We start from the raw sequence: 14,791 nt of genomic DNA, 5'->3' as shown, positions 1-14,791 counted from the left end.
AGAGAATTTCTCTTTTAACGTACAAAAAAGCTGATCTTACCCAAAGTTCATGTTAGGAGAAATGAAAGATGAACCTCAGGTAATTAGATAGACATTCTCTTTCAAACTTTTTTTTTTCTTCATCCAGCATATAAGTAAACCAAAGATATCAAGCATTTCTTCTAAAAGAGGGTATTTACAGGTCTAGAAAAATGCATTTTCCAGTTGACTTCATAAGGAATATACAAAGATTCTTTGAAATTTGGGTTTTTATGTAAAGAGAATAAGTATGGTTCTGCATAGATTGAAGTATTTTTCTGTGAAAATTTTAGAGGGCACTGGGAAATTCTCTGCATTCTGTACTTTTCAACTGATTCAGAAAGATTCAGATTATATATCATAACCTCCTGATGGAAGACTCCTAAGTTTGAACAAATAGTTCTGATGGTCGTCATCTTTATTCCATTAAATTGATAGTTGCACAAGGGTGTCAAGTGTTGAAAAAGACAATGAAGACAAACCCTTTTAATGAAGAGTTGTGTAGAATAGACACTTCTGTGTAGATTTGCCATCCCATTTGTAGCACAGTGTAAAATAACTCAAGATGTTAAATCCTTGAGATGCTTTGACACTGCTACTTATTTAACACTTTACTACTGAGTTTTAAAGCTGCTGCATATTCTAATATTGGCTGGACCTGCAACAGACAGAATGTCAGCAACTTAGAATTTATCTCCATTTCATGTAGATGGAGAAAATAACTATAAATTGTTGTTGGCAAGTGATATTTGTAGAAGATTGAAAGAACACAGTAACAATTACAGTCTGTTAGAATGGTAATAGGTGCATATTTTGTGGTGGCTACTGCAGGTGTGTGCTTAAGGTGAAAAATGTGAAAAAAAGGATCTAACCACTTGAAGTGTAACTTTGATTTATGGAAATAAAGATAAAATCTGTGCTTGACTTTTTTATGATATGAAGCTGCTATATGGATCCATAAGTGGAAGAACTAGGGCTTCTTCAGAAATAATAAAATAGCAGTATTTGGGTATATATACAGTATAAACAAGCTCACTACCTAGATATTAAATATTTCAAACTAATAAGTTCCATCCAAAGTACACTGCAACAATTTCTGTTACTATAGTCTGCCACTTGCCAGCTTCTGTAATCAGTTAAAGATTGCTGAAGACTTAACAGTAGCAAAAGCATTTTTTGTTGATATGAGCTGTATTTACAATATGGATATAGGTATTTGCATCTTCTTTCTCCCTCGCGTTTTGAGGTTTTGCATATAGCTCATGCCCTTCAGTTTCATCTATAAATCGTCAAAACAAAGAGTTGTATTAAAACAACAGTTAAGATCAAGGTGTTACAGTCTTCAAGAGACCACATTGGAGTACACTGAGGAAAAACAACATTTAAATGCCATCAGTATCAGGTAGTGGTGTCCTGCTCAACCTGCTGTTGTTCTCTTCATGTGTATGTCTTTCAAAATGGATTAAAATTATTTTTTTGAATGATGCCTACCCTATTTTACAGTTTATAATGTGATATATCCATGATCTCCCCTTTTACATTGTTCCAAAGTTTAGTTAATTTTCCCAGCTGATAGTATGAACTTACCTCGCTTCACCTGCTACTTTTTAGGCCCAGGGTAGCAACTCCATAGGCTTCTCCTCCATTCTTCTACCATATGCAACAGCCTTCTCATATTTACTGCCTTATGTCAGCTCTCCCTTTTATATATTCAGAACTTCAAACCTCCTGTCTTAGGTTGGTTTTCTATTCACAGCTTGGTTTTGTTTCTTTGAACACTGAACATCTTTTAGTACATGGCAGTCATAGAAATTTTACTAAGCCATGTAGTGTATGAGCTACTATGTGATTTCCTAAGGCATTCTTACTTCCAAATTCATTCAAAGACTTTTCTGCTACAGTATTGCTCTCAGATCTTGTCTTGAGAGGATTACTTTCAATGATTTCTAAGTCATTCTAAGCTATGGCCATATCTGGCATTTTCATCATTGTGTAAATATAAACCATGGTTCTTATCTCATGGTTCAAATCTAAACCCCTGTATTTGAATGGATTCCTCTAGATTCCAAGGGTTATTTGATTGGTTTGTTTAATGCTGGTTTAAAATCAACTTGGAATAACCTATTTTTAATCTTCCCTGAATAAATCCATAATCCTTTAAAAAGAATTGGTAAATCTACCTTCCACTACAAAAAACATGCTGACCAGCTTACAATAGAATGGTGAGGGTTGGAAGGGAGCCCCTGGTCTGTAATCCTCCTCCTGCTCAAAACAGGTCCAGCCTGGAGCACAGTACTCTGCTCCAATTCTGCTCATGTTGTGATTATCTCCAAGGATGAAGACTTCACAGCCCTTCTGAGCAATTTCTACCCAACTTGACTCTGCTCAGTATTTTCCCTTATACTGAGCCAAACATTTTTAAATGCAGGTGCGTTCTATTGCATATCCTTCCATCATGCACACTAGAGGAATCTTTGGCTTCTCCATCGTATTTAGACTTTCTTATACATAGCTGATTAGGCTAAGCTGTCCTTATGCCTTCTCTTCTCCAGCCTGAACAAAGGCAAGTTCCTGACCTAATGCAGCCCTTGGGACTTGTTTGCGAGCCAAAAGCTAAGAACTTCAGCATGTACTGAACAGAGTGGAAGAACCATCCCCCTCAGGCTCCTGGTCATGCCCTTGCTATGGCAGCCCAGGAGCCCTTCAGTCTTGTTTGCTGTAAGCTGTCGGTGGATCACGGCAGCTTCTTCACTAGGAAGCCTCTGTCTTCTACAACAAGGCACTACTCCAGCTTTACCTATGCACTTCGTTTTTGTAGCATTTCATTAGGTTTCTCCAGGCTGTACACCCACCCATGAATGGTCACCCTTTTCATCCTGCATACTAACTGCTCCTCTCAACTCATCGCTGTCATCAAATTTGCTGAGCTTAGTCTTCTAGGTTATCAATCAGGAATTAAGGGTATTGGCTCAGGTATTGATCCCAGAGTCAAAACAGTCATACTGCTGATCTCCACACTTCAAGCCTGATGGCCCAACCAATTTTCCAGGAGCCTTATGATAAGATCCACTTATCCAATCTAGAACTCACCAATTCAGCTATAAAAGTACTGTGGGAGACTACATCAAAGTCTTTGGTAAAGTCAAAATATACAACATCCACAAGTTTCCCCTGGCCAAAACAGCCATTCATCATACCTTAGTTACTGGTGCTACAGAAATAACTTCTTTGTAAAAATTAATTTATGCCTTCAGCAACTGGTCTACCTTGCTTTTAAGTAACCCTAAGTGTTTAATGCCTTTACATATTATAAATACATATTTAAGTATAAAATTCTGTTTTCAAAACACATTGTGTTGTGATCAAGTTTTCTAACTTTTCTTACAAAAATTTTTGAGCTCAACCCATTAAAAGCCTTAAAACTATGATAATGCTTTTAGCGGTATTCATATAGCTAATTTTAACCAATTTATTTGGAATAAAGAAATGGAGGAAAATTCTTTAGTGTTTCAAGTGTCACTATGTTACTGCTGTGATTGTTAAACATATTGATGGTTTGAAGTTTTACACACTGTCCTGGTTTAGGGCAAATTTGGAAGAAAACCTCCAAAGGGGGTTGGAAAAGCAGATTCAAGCGGCCCCTCCCCCAACTGGTTCGGTAAAAGATTTCCTTGGAGGAAAGTGGAAAAAAACCTTATTTAACAGGCAAGGCATTCACCAGCACAAAAATTGAACAATATTAAACAATGAAACCTCTTGCCAGTCCAAAGAGATGACAAACTCATAAAGTCTTCTTGGTGGGCTGTAGCTCGGTTCACCCAGTCTGTTACCAGTACCTCCAGCGCTGGAAATGCTGTGGCCCAGGCCCTGCCTGGTGGGCCACAGGTGTGAGCTGCTGGTGTTCTTCTGGGTGTTCAGTCCAGAGCAGGTTCAAACAGTTCCAAGAAGAAGAAAAAACACAGTCCAGGGAACTTCTCTGCCTCAACTAGCTAAAAACTAACAAAAAAGCAAAGGAACGCCCTCTCCTGCTATCTGTCTGTGCTGCAGACAACACAGTCCAGGAGCAGGATGTGGGGGAGCAAGTGCAGTCCCTGATAACAAACTCTGCGCTTCTTCTCTTCCCCGCTTCACTCGGAACCAGTCTTAAAGGTGCCAAACTTATTTCTGGGCTAAACAGATGAATGGGGATACAATTCAGCATCATAAAGTCACCCCAGAGCATGCACACACACAAGACCTCAGTCCACAAGACACTTTTTTCTCTCACTCCAGTTCCCAAACCATCAGGAGAAGCACCTGCAGTTAGACCTGCTGTGCTGTGCCAACCCAGCCAGTGTGGTCTGGGCTCATCCATATGTGCACAGTGACCTGGTTCCTGAGGGTTTACCTGGTTAAGGCACCTAGTAATCCCTGGGTGAGGGTGGGACCTGAAAGCATCCTGGAGAGGAGGTCAAATTAAAGTCTCCTGGGGCAGAAAGAGTATGCTGTGAGTGGGGATGCAGCCCTCAGTTCACCTGTGCCCTCTGTTCTGAGACTTGTGATTCTAGGCCTCTTCCTGAGCTTTCTGAATGTGCCCACCCATTGAGAACAATTCATCAGGCTGGTTACATTAATCTTGAAGCAGTTGTTCACAAAAACTTGTAACAAGAAAAATGGTGACTCATTAAAACCTTTGCTGTAAATATTCAGTACACTCAGTGAATTATGAATGCTAACCTAGGTCCAAGTCATTACTTAAATTACTGGTTTGTTATAAAATGTGTTTTCATTATGAATCTTAAAAAAGGTAGCTTTCAGTAATACATGAAGGCAAAATAAGCAGCTAAATTTAAATGCTGTTACAGTGCAGCACTCTTCTAAATTTGTTTCTTGATTAAATTATATCAGAAAATTCTGAATTCAACCCACACCAAAGATGATAATTCACTGATTAGCTGATAGCATCAGTTATAATTTGAGACTCAAAAATCATCTCCTGCTCTAATATATATCAGACAAGTGAAATTAAAATTACTTTTTCTTCTTAGAATCACTCATCATCCTACTGCTGTACTTCCCACTCTCCATCCTACCGTTGTACTCCCATTCATTAGGTCCTGCTGGATTAGTGCCCTGCTGTTGCAGTATCAGTAAGGCATTAGATCAGGCAATTCCACTACCACTTTAGGATTACAATTCACAACATTTCAGGATGGGCTTATGGATGGCAATACTGGTTTTTATGCTGTGTTAAAGTAATGGTAATACATAACCCATGTTTTAAACTTTTAAAGCAGTGCCTGTGTTACCCAGCAAGTGGTAGGGGTATGGCATTTGGCTTGCTACTCATGCAACAGAATTACTTGAACTGAGAAAACCATACCCTTTTTTCATAATATATCAGTAAAGGAAAATTAAAGTCCACCCCCTTCCTGGGAAAGTGAACAGATAGTTCCTTTAGTAAGCATTAAGTCTTGTGAAATGGTGAGTTGATCTAAGAGCGCACTAATTGCTCCCAGTTTCACCCTGTCCCTTCCATCAAGTCTGGTGCTTTCCTGTGCAGCTGGTAAGGCACTTCAGATCACCAACCAGCAGGTACTGAGAACATTAAACATTTTCCCTTACGTAAGTTTTTAATGTTTCAGAAGCTGTACTGGCTCACTGAAGAGTCACACAAATGTCAAGAGCTGGCACTGAAGCAGCCAGAGAAGGTGACAGGAAGAACCTGACAGAGGTGATACCACACTCACAGCAATAATCTGATTAACTCACCCCATAAAGATGTACCTTGAGAAACCCATGAACTGATCTGAAATTCCATGTTTGAAAAATGCAACATCAAACATTTCTAAGCATCAATTGAGACCATGTAAGACAATGATTTTCCAATGTATATTGACTAACACCATTGATTTGATCAGTGATGATTAAGGCTGATTATTCTGAACACTCCTGTCTCAAGTTAGGGTCTTACACACTGATTTGTAAATAGCACAGATCACAATTATCGACCGTGCTAAAAGATGGGCTGGTCACGCTGTAGGCCAGGTTCCACCGCACTGTGCCTGCCTTCATATGCGGGTCATAGCATCTACTTAAAATCGTGCTACTTCCCATCCAGAAAAAAATATTTTGAAAAATCTGCACATATTTGTTTCCCTAGGTCATGAAAAGCTCAGCACACTGTTCAACTTACATGATCAAAACTCTTAACTGGGCCAAAGCTGTACCCTATGTCCCCCATGCGTTTCTGGTGCTGCCCGAGCCCCATGTTGGGCATTTCGCTAGACAGCGGACAGAGCAGCCCGTCAAACGCGGGCCGTCACAGCAGCGGCGGGCGAGCGCTGCCGCAAACGCGGGCGAACGACGTGGGGCGGCGCCCGTCGGGGCCGGGGCAGGTGCCGGCGGTAGCGACTGCCGGTGGCGCCCGGCCCCGTCTCCCTTCTCGGCTTTCCCTGGGTAGTGGGAGAGCCGCGGGGGCTGCGGAGAAAAGGGTGGCCGAGCCGGGGCTGGGGCGGCCTCATCGCGCCGCTCCCTTGGGCTCCGCCGGCCGCTCGCAGCCGTCACCCCGCGCAACGCCGGCGACGCGGGGGATGAGAGCGGAACGGGCGCCGGCGGCGGCAATGGGGGAAGGCGGCGGCCGGCGGGCGGCAGAGCCGGAGCGCTTGGCGCTGGAGCTGGGGCGGGAGAGGCAGAAGCAGTGAGTCCGGCGGGGGACGCGGTGAGGCCGGGCACAGCAGCGAGGCCGGGCACGGCGGCGGCTCCGGCAGCGGTCCCGCAGCGCCGCCCGCGGGGAGCTCCCGCCGCCTCCCTGCGGCAAAATGGCGGCTGCCTCCGCGGGCGAGGGGAGCGGGCTGGGCCCACCGTGTGCCCGGAGCTCCTCAGCGCGGCCCGGCTGTGCTGGGAGCGCCGCTGGCTCTGCCGGGCACCGGGGAGGGCTGGCCCGAGGGATGCCAGGAGCCCGAAGAAGCGGGATAGATAAATCATGTGAGCCTAAAAGGAAGATAGGGCCGGCTGCCGTGGTTAACCGCAGCGGGCAGCTCAACACCGCACAGCCGCTCCCTCCCTCTCCTCCCAGTAGGATAGGGGAAAGAAGGAAGGAGGGGTGAAAGAGAGAAAATTCGCGGGTTGAGACAAAGGGAATTTAATAACTAAAAAGGAATAACAACATCAAAAAGGAAACAAACCAAGAAAAGCAACTGATGCAAAAACCTCCAGATGCTCGCCACCAGCGGGACATTGCCTTTCTCGAGGCAAAGCCGCCCCAGCAAGTCCCAACACCCTAGTTTTTATTTCTGAATGTGACATGAGATGGTATGGGATATCACTTTGGTCAGTGGGATCAGCTGTCCTGGCCATGTCCCCTTCCAGCTCCTTGTGCGCCTCCAGCCCTCTCCCTCGTGGGGTGAGGAGCAGAAAAGGCCCTGACCCAGTGTAAACAATGCTCAGTAACCAAAACATCACTGTGCTATCAACACAGTTTTCATTAGAAATCAGAAACATTGTCCCATACCACCTAGTATGGAGAGAATTACATGTGTCCGAGGCAAGCACAGTACACTGGGCTGGGACGTCACTTTGGGGGAAAAACAGAGAAGACTTTTACATGGGTGCATGCCTCGCTGGGGGAAGATGAATAAAATGGAGAATGATGTGCTCATATGCGCACTTCTTTCTACAATGTTGAGTAAAAGTGTAAAGCTGGGTTTCACCTGTCTCTAGGGTCAGTAAATATCTCCGAGACCTCTAAGTAAGGTATGGCATCTCGGCATGCAGTTTGCAGGGATGAGACTTGTTCCTGTTAGCAGTCAGTCCCCTTGCTAAAGTAGCAGATGTTTCAGTGCAGTGATAATTGTTGATGCTCATGCCTGGTGGGATTGTTTTTGTCCTCAGTTTGCTTAGGAAGCTACATGTTTTTCCCTGTGTTGAACAACATGATTGCCTTTTGAGTGTTAATATCAGAAGCTCCTGTGCTGCCTTAATTCAGACCCTTGATATTTACATTTACATATAATTTTCAAGCATTCTGTTCATACTGATTTTTCACCTGAACAGTGTTTCTTTCAGTGTCTGAGCTGCAGACCTCTTCAAACTAGTCCTGCAGTTGTGGACTTTATAAAATGTTCATTTGTAAATGGAAAAGGAAAACCCAGTACTGACAGAGTCAAAATGGCACCTTATGTATTCAAAATGGCACAAAAGGTAGCTTGGACATACTTGCACCAACATGTAAGCAAATGACCTTTAATAAATCTCCTGACTTAGTAGTGTCTCAAGGTAAATGGATCAGTTATCCTCTGCATGCAGCAGTTCTTTTACCTGACACATGATGGTGATCAGGTAAAAAGTTGAGTTGTGGTGATTTACATATAAAAGCAAAATATATATTTAAGAAAAATCTTTATGGTGATGGCATGCCAATAAAAGACTTTCAGCTCCAAGTGGGTTCTACAACTATTTTCTTTGTGTGCAAAGAGACAGTATTATTATTGTCTGTTTTCCAGGAGTAATTTATTCAGCTTAATTGCCAATGACCAGGCTTGTTAGACATCTCCATCTAAACCAGTGGCATGTGTAGTCAATGAATACCGAAAAGCTTTTTGAAGGTGTGATTCATCTGACCTACTTTGCCTGGCTGTTCTAGCATGAGATGAGTCACACCCTAGGAGGTGCCAGTTTCTCTCCCTTGGGTAGAAAGCAAGCTGAGGATGAGTGGCTTGCAGATAGATGTCTGTATTGCTTCACTGCCATCTCACCCTTGTTGTCTTTTTACTGGCGTATCTGATTGTTGTGCCAATTAGGCAGTTTGCTAACAGCCCACCTACCCCTCTCAGTTAGCAGTCATGAAGAAGAGATTTTTCCTTTACAGAGTAAATTGAATCGTCCATGTCCATAAGGGGTCTGTTCCTAATGTACCTACTGATTCTCTATGATTGTGGATGTAGTAGTGTGAAATCTTTCCAGTTTTTTTTTTCTGACTGTAATGAAAGTCAGCTCAAATCTGACTCTGTATTGTTGTGATCAAGATTCAGTGCGCATTTTGATCAGGAAAAGTCATGGCAAATGTTTCTGGGAGAGAGAGAGAGAAGACATATAATACTGCTGTGTATTTCTTATTAGACAAAGAGGTCTTAAAGACATATATTTACACATGTCAGCTCCTTAGCAATGTTGATGGAATTGTATGCTACTTCAGCTTGTGAGATTTCATTTCCTGTGTCTTTCCTTGCCAGGAAAGCTGCCGCATTTTCCCAGCACACTTCTGACTGCAAGTGACAGGAGTCCAGAGCTTTGAATACTGTGCGTGCTCTTCCATGTGGTGCCCCTGCACTATGCAATATTGTTTCTGCTTTGTTCATAGATTCTGAAGGCATCTGTGCATTTTATCTTCTACAGGACTCAGTAAAGATCTGCCATATTATAGAGCTGATGCCTTAGAGCTGACTTGCCCTGAGCTTCTCTTGACTTTTCTCTCGAGTTTCTCTCTTGACTGTAGAAAATCGCTTCAGGCAGCCTTTTGCCTGATACATGTTCCAGATATCCAGACCTGGATAGCAAAACATGTAGGAAAATGGTTTTCATCCTAAGTGACTGCCATTGTCAAGTAAAATAACAACTGTAGACAGCCTTAAAAAGAAATTTAGCAGTTTTTTCTCTTTTGTAGTTTCAATCAGAGCCTTCTTATCTGAACTGCATATTTCTCATTTTCTTCACAAGAGCTTTTTTGTTATGCTTAGTATGCAAGGATGTGGTTAGGTTCTCATGATAACTTAAATGTGAGGTTTCAGGATTTACAGGCTTTCTTCTGTGATGACTGTAAATTGTCCATTGACATGGGAAACATTTATAGGCCTTGAATTTATTATATTTATGTCTAACACATATGAGGTTGCAGGTAAAAAGTGCAGTGCAGTCCCTCCAAGCAAAGACTAAGTCTCTGGGCAGGTAGCCAGCTATTCACAGCTGCATTAAATTCACACTACAAGATACATGGCATGACCTTCACTTCCTATCACAATTAGAAATAACTCCAGAAATGCAAAATACTCCAATACATTAAACCCCAGCAATACTTACCAAGCTGCTCAAAGTGATTTATTTCTACATCCCTTCTCTGTCTGGGCAGGGATTGCATTTTCCTAAATATACACTGCCTAAAATGGAATGGTTTCACTCTGGATGCATTCTGGGTGCTACTGGACTATTAAATGTTTAATAACAATTATATTTTTTTTAAAAACTGGTTTCTGTTGCCACAAGGAAAAAAGACTTTCTGTCAGTGTAGCAATTACAGTGTGACACCTGACAATTTACCATTTCTGTACATATATTCATCAGAACAAAATATAATTGGAATTTGGCTTCTAGTTTTGTTAATGGTGCAGAAAGAATAATAAAATCTAATGAAAGAAATTTTGTATATAGTCTTGGAATGGTAACAGAAATTGAAAACTGGAAACACTGGATTTAAAGAGCTTATTCTTCCTGTGTTTTCCCTCTGCAGCTGAACACTTAGTTAAGATTTCTTTGAAAACAAAACCAACTTCACTTTGATACAGCTCAGCTCTAGTTACAGCTTTGACTGTTTCTAATTTTCAGTGTTATTTCCTTTAAAAAAATCCCATTTTAGCACTCACTGTTATCATAATTTCTTCTTTTCCAAGCTCTGAGAAGTTAATAGAAATCTTCTTTGCAGAAACTTTATCTATTTATGTTGAAATGATAGCAGCAGTGTAGTAAGATTTTGTCTTTTTTTCTTCCTAGCCATCTGCCTCTTTTATTTGGAGTAGGAGAAAACAGGCAACAGCTATCAGATTTCCTTTGGTTTCTTTGGTTTTCCTACATCTAAAGCTTTTTGAGTCATGCTTCAAGGCTATCTTTGGCTGGGTTTCACCTTATCCTTTTTGTCTCTAGCAAGTTACCAGTACTGTCATTATTTTTTTGCCAATGTGCCCCCTGTCCTAATTTAATGTTGGCAAAGTCAAAAAGAGCAATGAAGTGGAGCTGGAGCTTGGAGGCCCCACCTCTCCCCTGCCATTCAAGATGTCTGTCCTACTGTTCTCCAATGTGTCTCTTTCACTGAAAACAAACTTGGCTTACTTTAAATTACTCTTCTTTATATTTCTTGGTGATTTCAGCTCTTCAGCCCTGCTTATTCCAAGCTTACCTATTCAACTCCCTATGAGCAGTTGGTGGACTTCTGCAGCTTGCAGTTGAAATCTGTTGTTTCAAGCTATGAAAAAGTGTTACCAATTCAGTGTGAGCACAAGGAATGCAAGACATGATGCAATTCCTCAGTAATCAATCTGTCATCAGAGCTTTGATTTCTCAGAGGTTAGATAATTATTTCTTGAACATTTCTTATGGACATGTTCAGAAAATGAGTATCTGTGTTGACAATGGAAACTCTCCTTTAAACACGCCCCCCCTCCGCCCAAATATTACAACCTAATAATTTTCTCTCTTGCATGTCCTAATGAACTAGGCTAAGGTTTCAAAGACACCAGTCATCATATTGGTATTGTAAAGCATTTCCCAAAGGGCCTTCTTTGTAGAGTTTACGTTCTCAATTCTTTTGGAATATCTTAATTTGGGCTCTAAAAAATTGAGGTACCCAAGAACCATTGACTGTTTTTTTGAAATGTTCGCCTTCCAAACTTAGCTTTAAAGGACAAAACCACAAACTGCCTCTGCATTTTCATACACTGTGTTTTTTGCTTGCACCTATCCTGGTGTGGTCTGACTTCCTGAGACCTCACAGGCAGGAGCATTTCTCCACAGACGTTTCCTCAGAGAACCGGGCTGTTAGCATGAATATGGTCAATAACTTATCAGTAATGTCCTCTTGATGTGGTCAAGATCATAGGGTTCATTTTAAGACATTAAACTACCATCTGGCCACTTTGAAGGATGAGAGTTGCCCAGCACCTTGTCTGAAGCATGCCAGGTGGGTTGTGCTCTTGTCAAAGTCCCCTGCTACCTTCTGCTTCTGATCAAACCTTCCAAGGCAGAAAGAGCCTGGTTTTCATCACACTTTTCAGCTCTCTGGCTGACCAGTACACAGGATGGGCAAAAATATATTTTCCTAAAAAATGGTGGCTTGAGGGCCTGTATTTTTTTAAACACTCATCTTACTTTAATTACTCACTTTCTTTTCTGTTAGTCATAAAACATCATTTGTTTTGATTGAATTTTATATGGGTGCAATTTAGGAAATGACTGTTAATCATTGAGAAGTAAGTAAAAATGAAGAACTAGTTCAGAATTTCAAATAGCACATCTCTCAGGCGTATTCTTGTTTTGAAAAACATACTCATTGGGTATCTTCTTTTAGATGAAAAACCAGGGTCAATGTCCCCTCTACATTTTTTTAATTCTGATGGATGGGTAGAAAATTATTATATTTTAGGAAATGTCTATCTTGGGTTTTTGTGGAAGTAGTTTTATTTGCAAAGTAGAAATACTTCATTGTTTTAAAGGCACTGTAGTAACCACTGTAGTAACCATTTTTCAATACATTTAAGAATGGGCAAGATAATAGAACTACATAGAAATGACCAATAGATCTGAATCAATCTTCTGAAAATATATTTGATCTAATTTTTTTCTGATTTCAATAATAGGACTAGTACAAGAGCCATTTATTGTCTCGTGTAGCAATTTATTGACTTCTTTTAATACTACAGGCAGATGCTTGAAATCTCAATATTTGAACTGAGAAACACTGTAACAGAACTGGAAAAAAGTCTTAACAGTGTTGAAAATGAAGGTAAGTGAATTACAACAGTCTTTCTAATTGACTAAGCAACACAAATTAATTATTTTAGGAAGGATTTACAGGGCTCAAATTTTTATTTAGAAATTTAAATTTTCACTTTTCAAACATGATTCATAACTGTGGTGCTTCAGATGTGAAATTAAGAAATATTGCGTGTGGCCATGCTAGCTTTTTTTGGTTAATTATTAATGAAACTATGAATAATATAAATTCACAGAGTTGGTTAATATTCTGACCACAGTAAGCTTAGTGAAAATTTCCCTTGATTTATATTTTCAAGCTCTTTTATATGCAAAGATGCTTATTATGAGGATTACTAAGTGAAGGCTTTCTCAGTCTCCAGTTAGTTAAAAGGAACAGTTTTTAAAAATGGTTTTGCTTAAAATGACATTAACTAATCTGGGAAATATAATAATTCTCTATTTGTTCTTTAAGATAATGAATGGAAAACCAGATATGAGACACAAGTAGAATTGAACAAAGAGCTGGAAAGGCAAATTAATATTCTTCGAGATAAGGTGGAGCTTATTCGTGGAAATCCAGCAGGTAGAAATGGATATTCGTAACTTTTTCAATAGAATTAGTGATGATTAGAGATGTTGAAATTATATCAACAGGTCACAATTTTCTGCTTATTTGTAGATAAACTGTCCCTTGTTCGCACCTTTGATAAAATGCCTATGGTAAGTACTGTGACATTTAGTTGGCTTAACAACAAATCACAGTCTAGTTGGAAAACTCATATAGTCTTTGTTTTTTCATGACAAAAAATAGCAGCAGCCTGGTCTAGAAGAAAAAACAATCAATTCTGCTTATGTTTTTATTGTTTCATATATGCAATTGCTTATAAAATATTGAGTAAAGTCCTTATGTAGGAAGTACCTAAAACCTGAGTGTTGGGAAGAGTTATGTAGTGAATTTTTTTTCTGAGTGAAGGTTTTATAATTGAATCTGCAGTAAGGCTTGTGAGATGGAATAGCTGGACTAGATCTATGAGTAAATAGGAAAACATTAAACCTTATGGAATCATTCAGTCTTCGACCACTCTCACAGTAAAAAATGTCTTCAGTTGTGACCAGATGGAATTCCAGCTGTTTCAGTCTTCTTATCCTATCACTGGGCACTGTTGAAAAGAGCCTGGCTGCCTCTTCATTCCTTCCCATCACAAATTTATACACATTGATAAGCACCCCTGGGCTGAACAGTTGCAGATCTCAAAGCCTTTCCTCGTCCATCAGGTGCTCTGGTCTCTTAATCATTTTCATAACCCTGTGTTGGATGTTGGACTTGTTCCAAGAGGTCCATATCATTCTTGTACTGAAGAGTGAAGAACTGGACCCAGCAGTGCCTCTGCATCTCACAAGTGCTAAGGATAAGGGTTGGGTTACCTCCCTTGACCTGCTGTCAACATCTTCCTAATGCGGCCCAGGAACCACAGGCCACCCTTGCAGCAAGAGTGCATTGATTTCATGGGGTCACCTTCCTCACCAGGACCTCAAAGTCATCATCTCTCAGGCTGCTTCCCAGCCAGTCAGCTCTAGCATATACTGGTGCCTCAGATTATTTCTCCCCCAGGGGCACGACTGCATTTACACTCCACATGATTCCTCTCTGCTTGTTTCTGCAGCTTCTTGAGGCCACTCTGCATGGCAACACAATCCTCTGTTGTATCAATCAATAATCCCAGTTTTGTATCAACTGTGATAACCTAGATGAATAGTTGGAGTAACATTTTGCATAATATAGTCACAGGAAAAGTCTTCATTTTACAGTAAATTTTTGCATCAGTAAAGGCAGTGTCTGTTTTCATTTTTAAAATTTTATTCTTTAATGCACTCATACTTCATGTCCTTTATTTCAACACAGTTTAAATTTTTTTTTCTGCAATCTTGAGGAGAAAATGCCAAGGAAAAAAACCCAGCAAATATTATGGTGATTTTTTCTTCTAAGGTAGTAAATGAAGTAAAAAAATCATTGTAGATTCAGAACTGCTTTTTCATTAGCCTCTCATCTGCT

At 40.6% G+C, this 14,791-nt stretch overlaps 1 protein-coding gene across 4 annotated transcripts in view; it reads left to right on the top strand.

The window, feature by feature from the left end:
- The first annotated feature begins 6,530 nt into the window (after positions 1 to 6,530).
- Positions 6,531 to 14,791, top strand: part of CCDC169 (coiled-coil domain containing 169) — a 32,718-nt gene continuing 24,457 nt past the window's right edge. For 2 of the 4 annotated variants that reach the window (XR_010996458.1, XM_068182019.1), the window contains exons 1-4: positions 6,531 to 6,697; positions 12,684 to 12,766; positions 13,211 to 13,321; positions 13,418 to 13,458. Coding sequence is in view for 3 of the 4 variants with exons in the window: in XM_068182019.1 (XP_068038120.1) it covers positions 6,591 to 6,697; positions 12,684 to 12,766; positions 13,211 to 13,321; positions 13,418 to 13,458 (342 nt within the window). In the remaining variant the exon portion in view is untranslated. Of the gene's footprint in view, positions 6,698 to 7,089; positions 7,753 to 11,454; positions 11,945 to 12,683; positions 12,767 to 13,210; positions 13,322 to 13,417; positions 13,459 to 14,791 lie in introns of those variants that run through there. The other 2 variants (XM_068182020.1, XM_068182021.1) reach the window with 2 other exon arrangements.

The sequence above is a fragment of the Anomalospiza imberbis genome, chromosome 2 (assembly GCF_031753505.1).
Source record: "Anomalospiza imberbis isolate Cuckoo-Finch-1a 21T00152 chromosome 2, ASM3175350v1, whole genome shotgun sequence".
NCBI classification, from domain to species: Eukaryota; Metazoa; Chordata; class Aves; order Passeriformes; family Viduidae; genus Anomalospiza; species Anomalospiza imberbis.
Note: the sequence above shows the minus strand (reverse complement) of the source record. Positions and strands in the feature narration are given on the sequence as shown.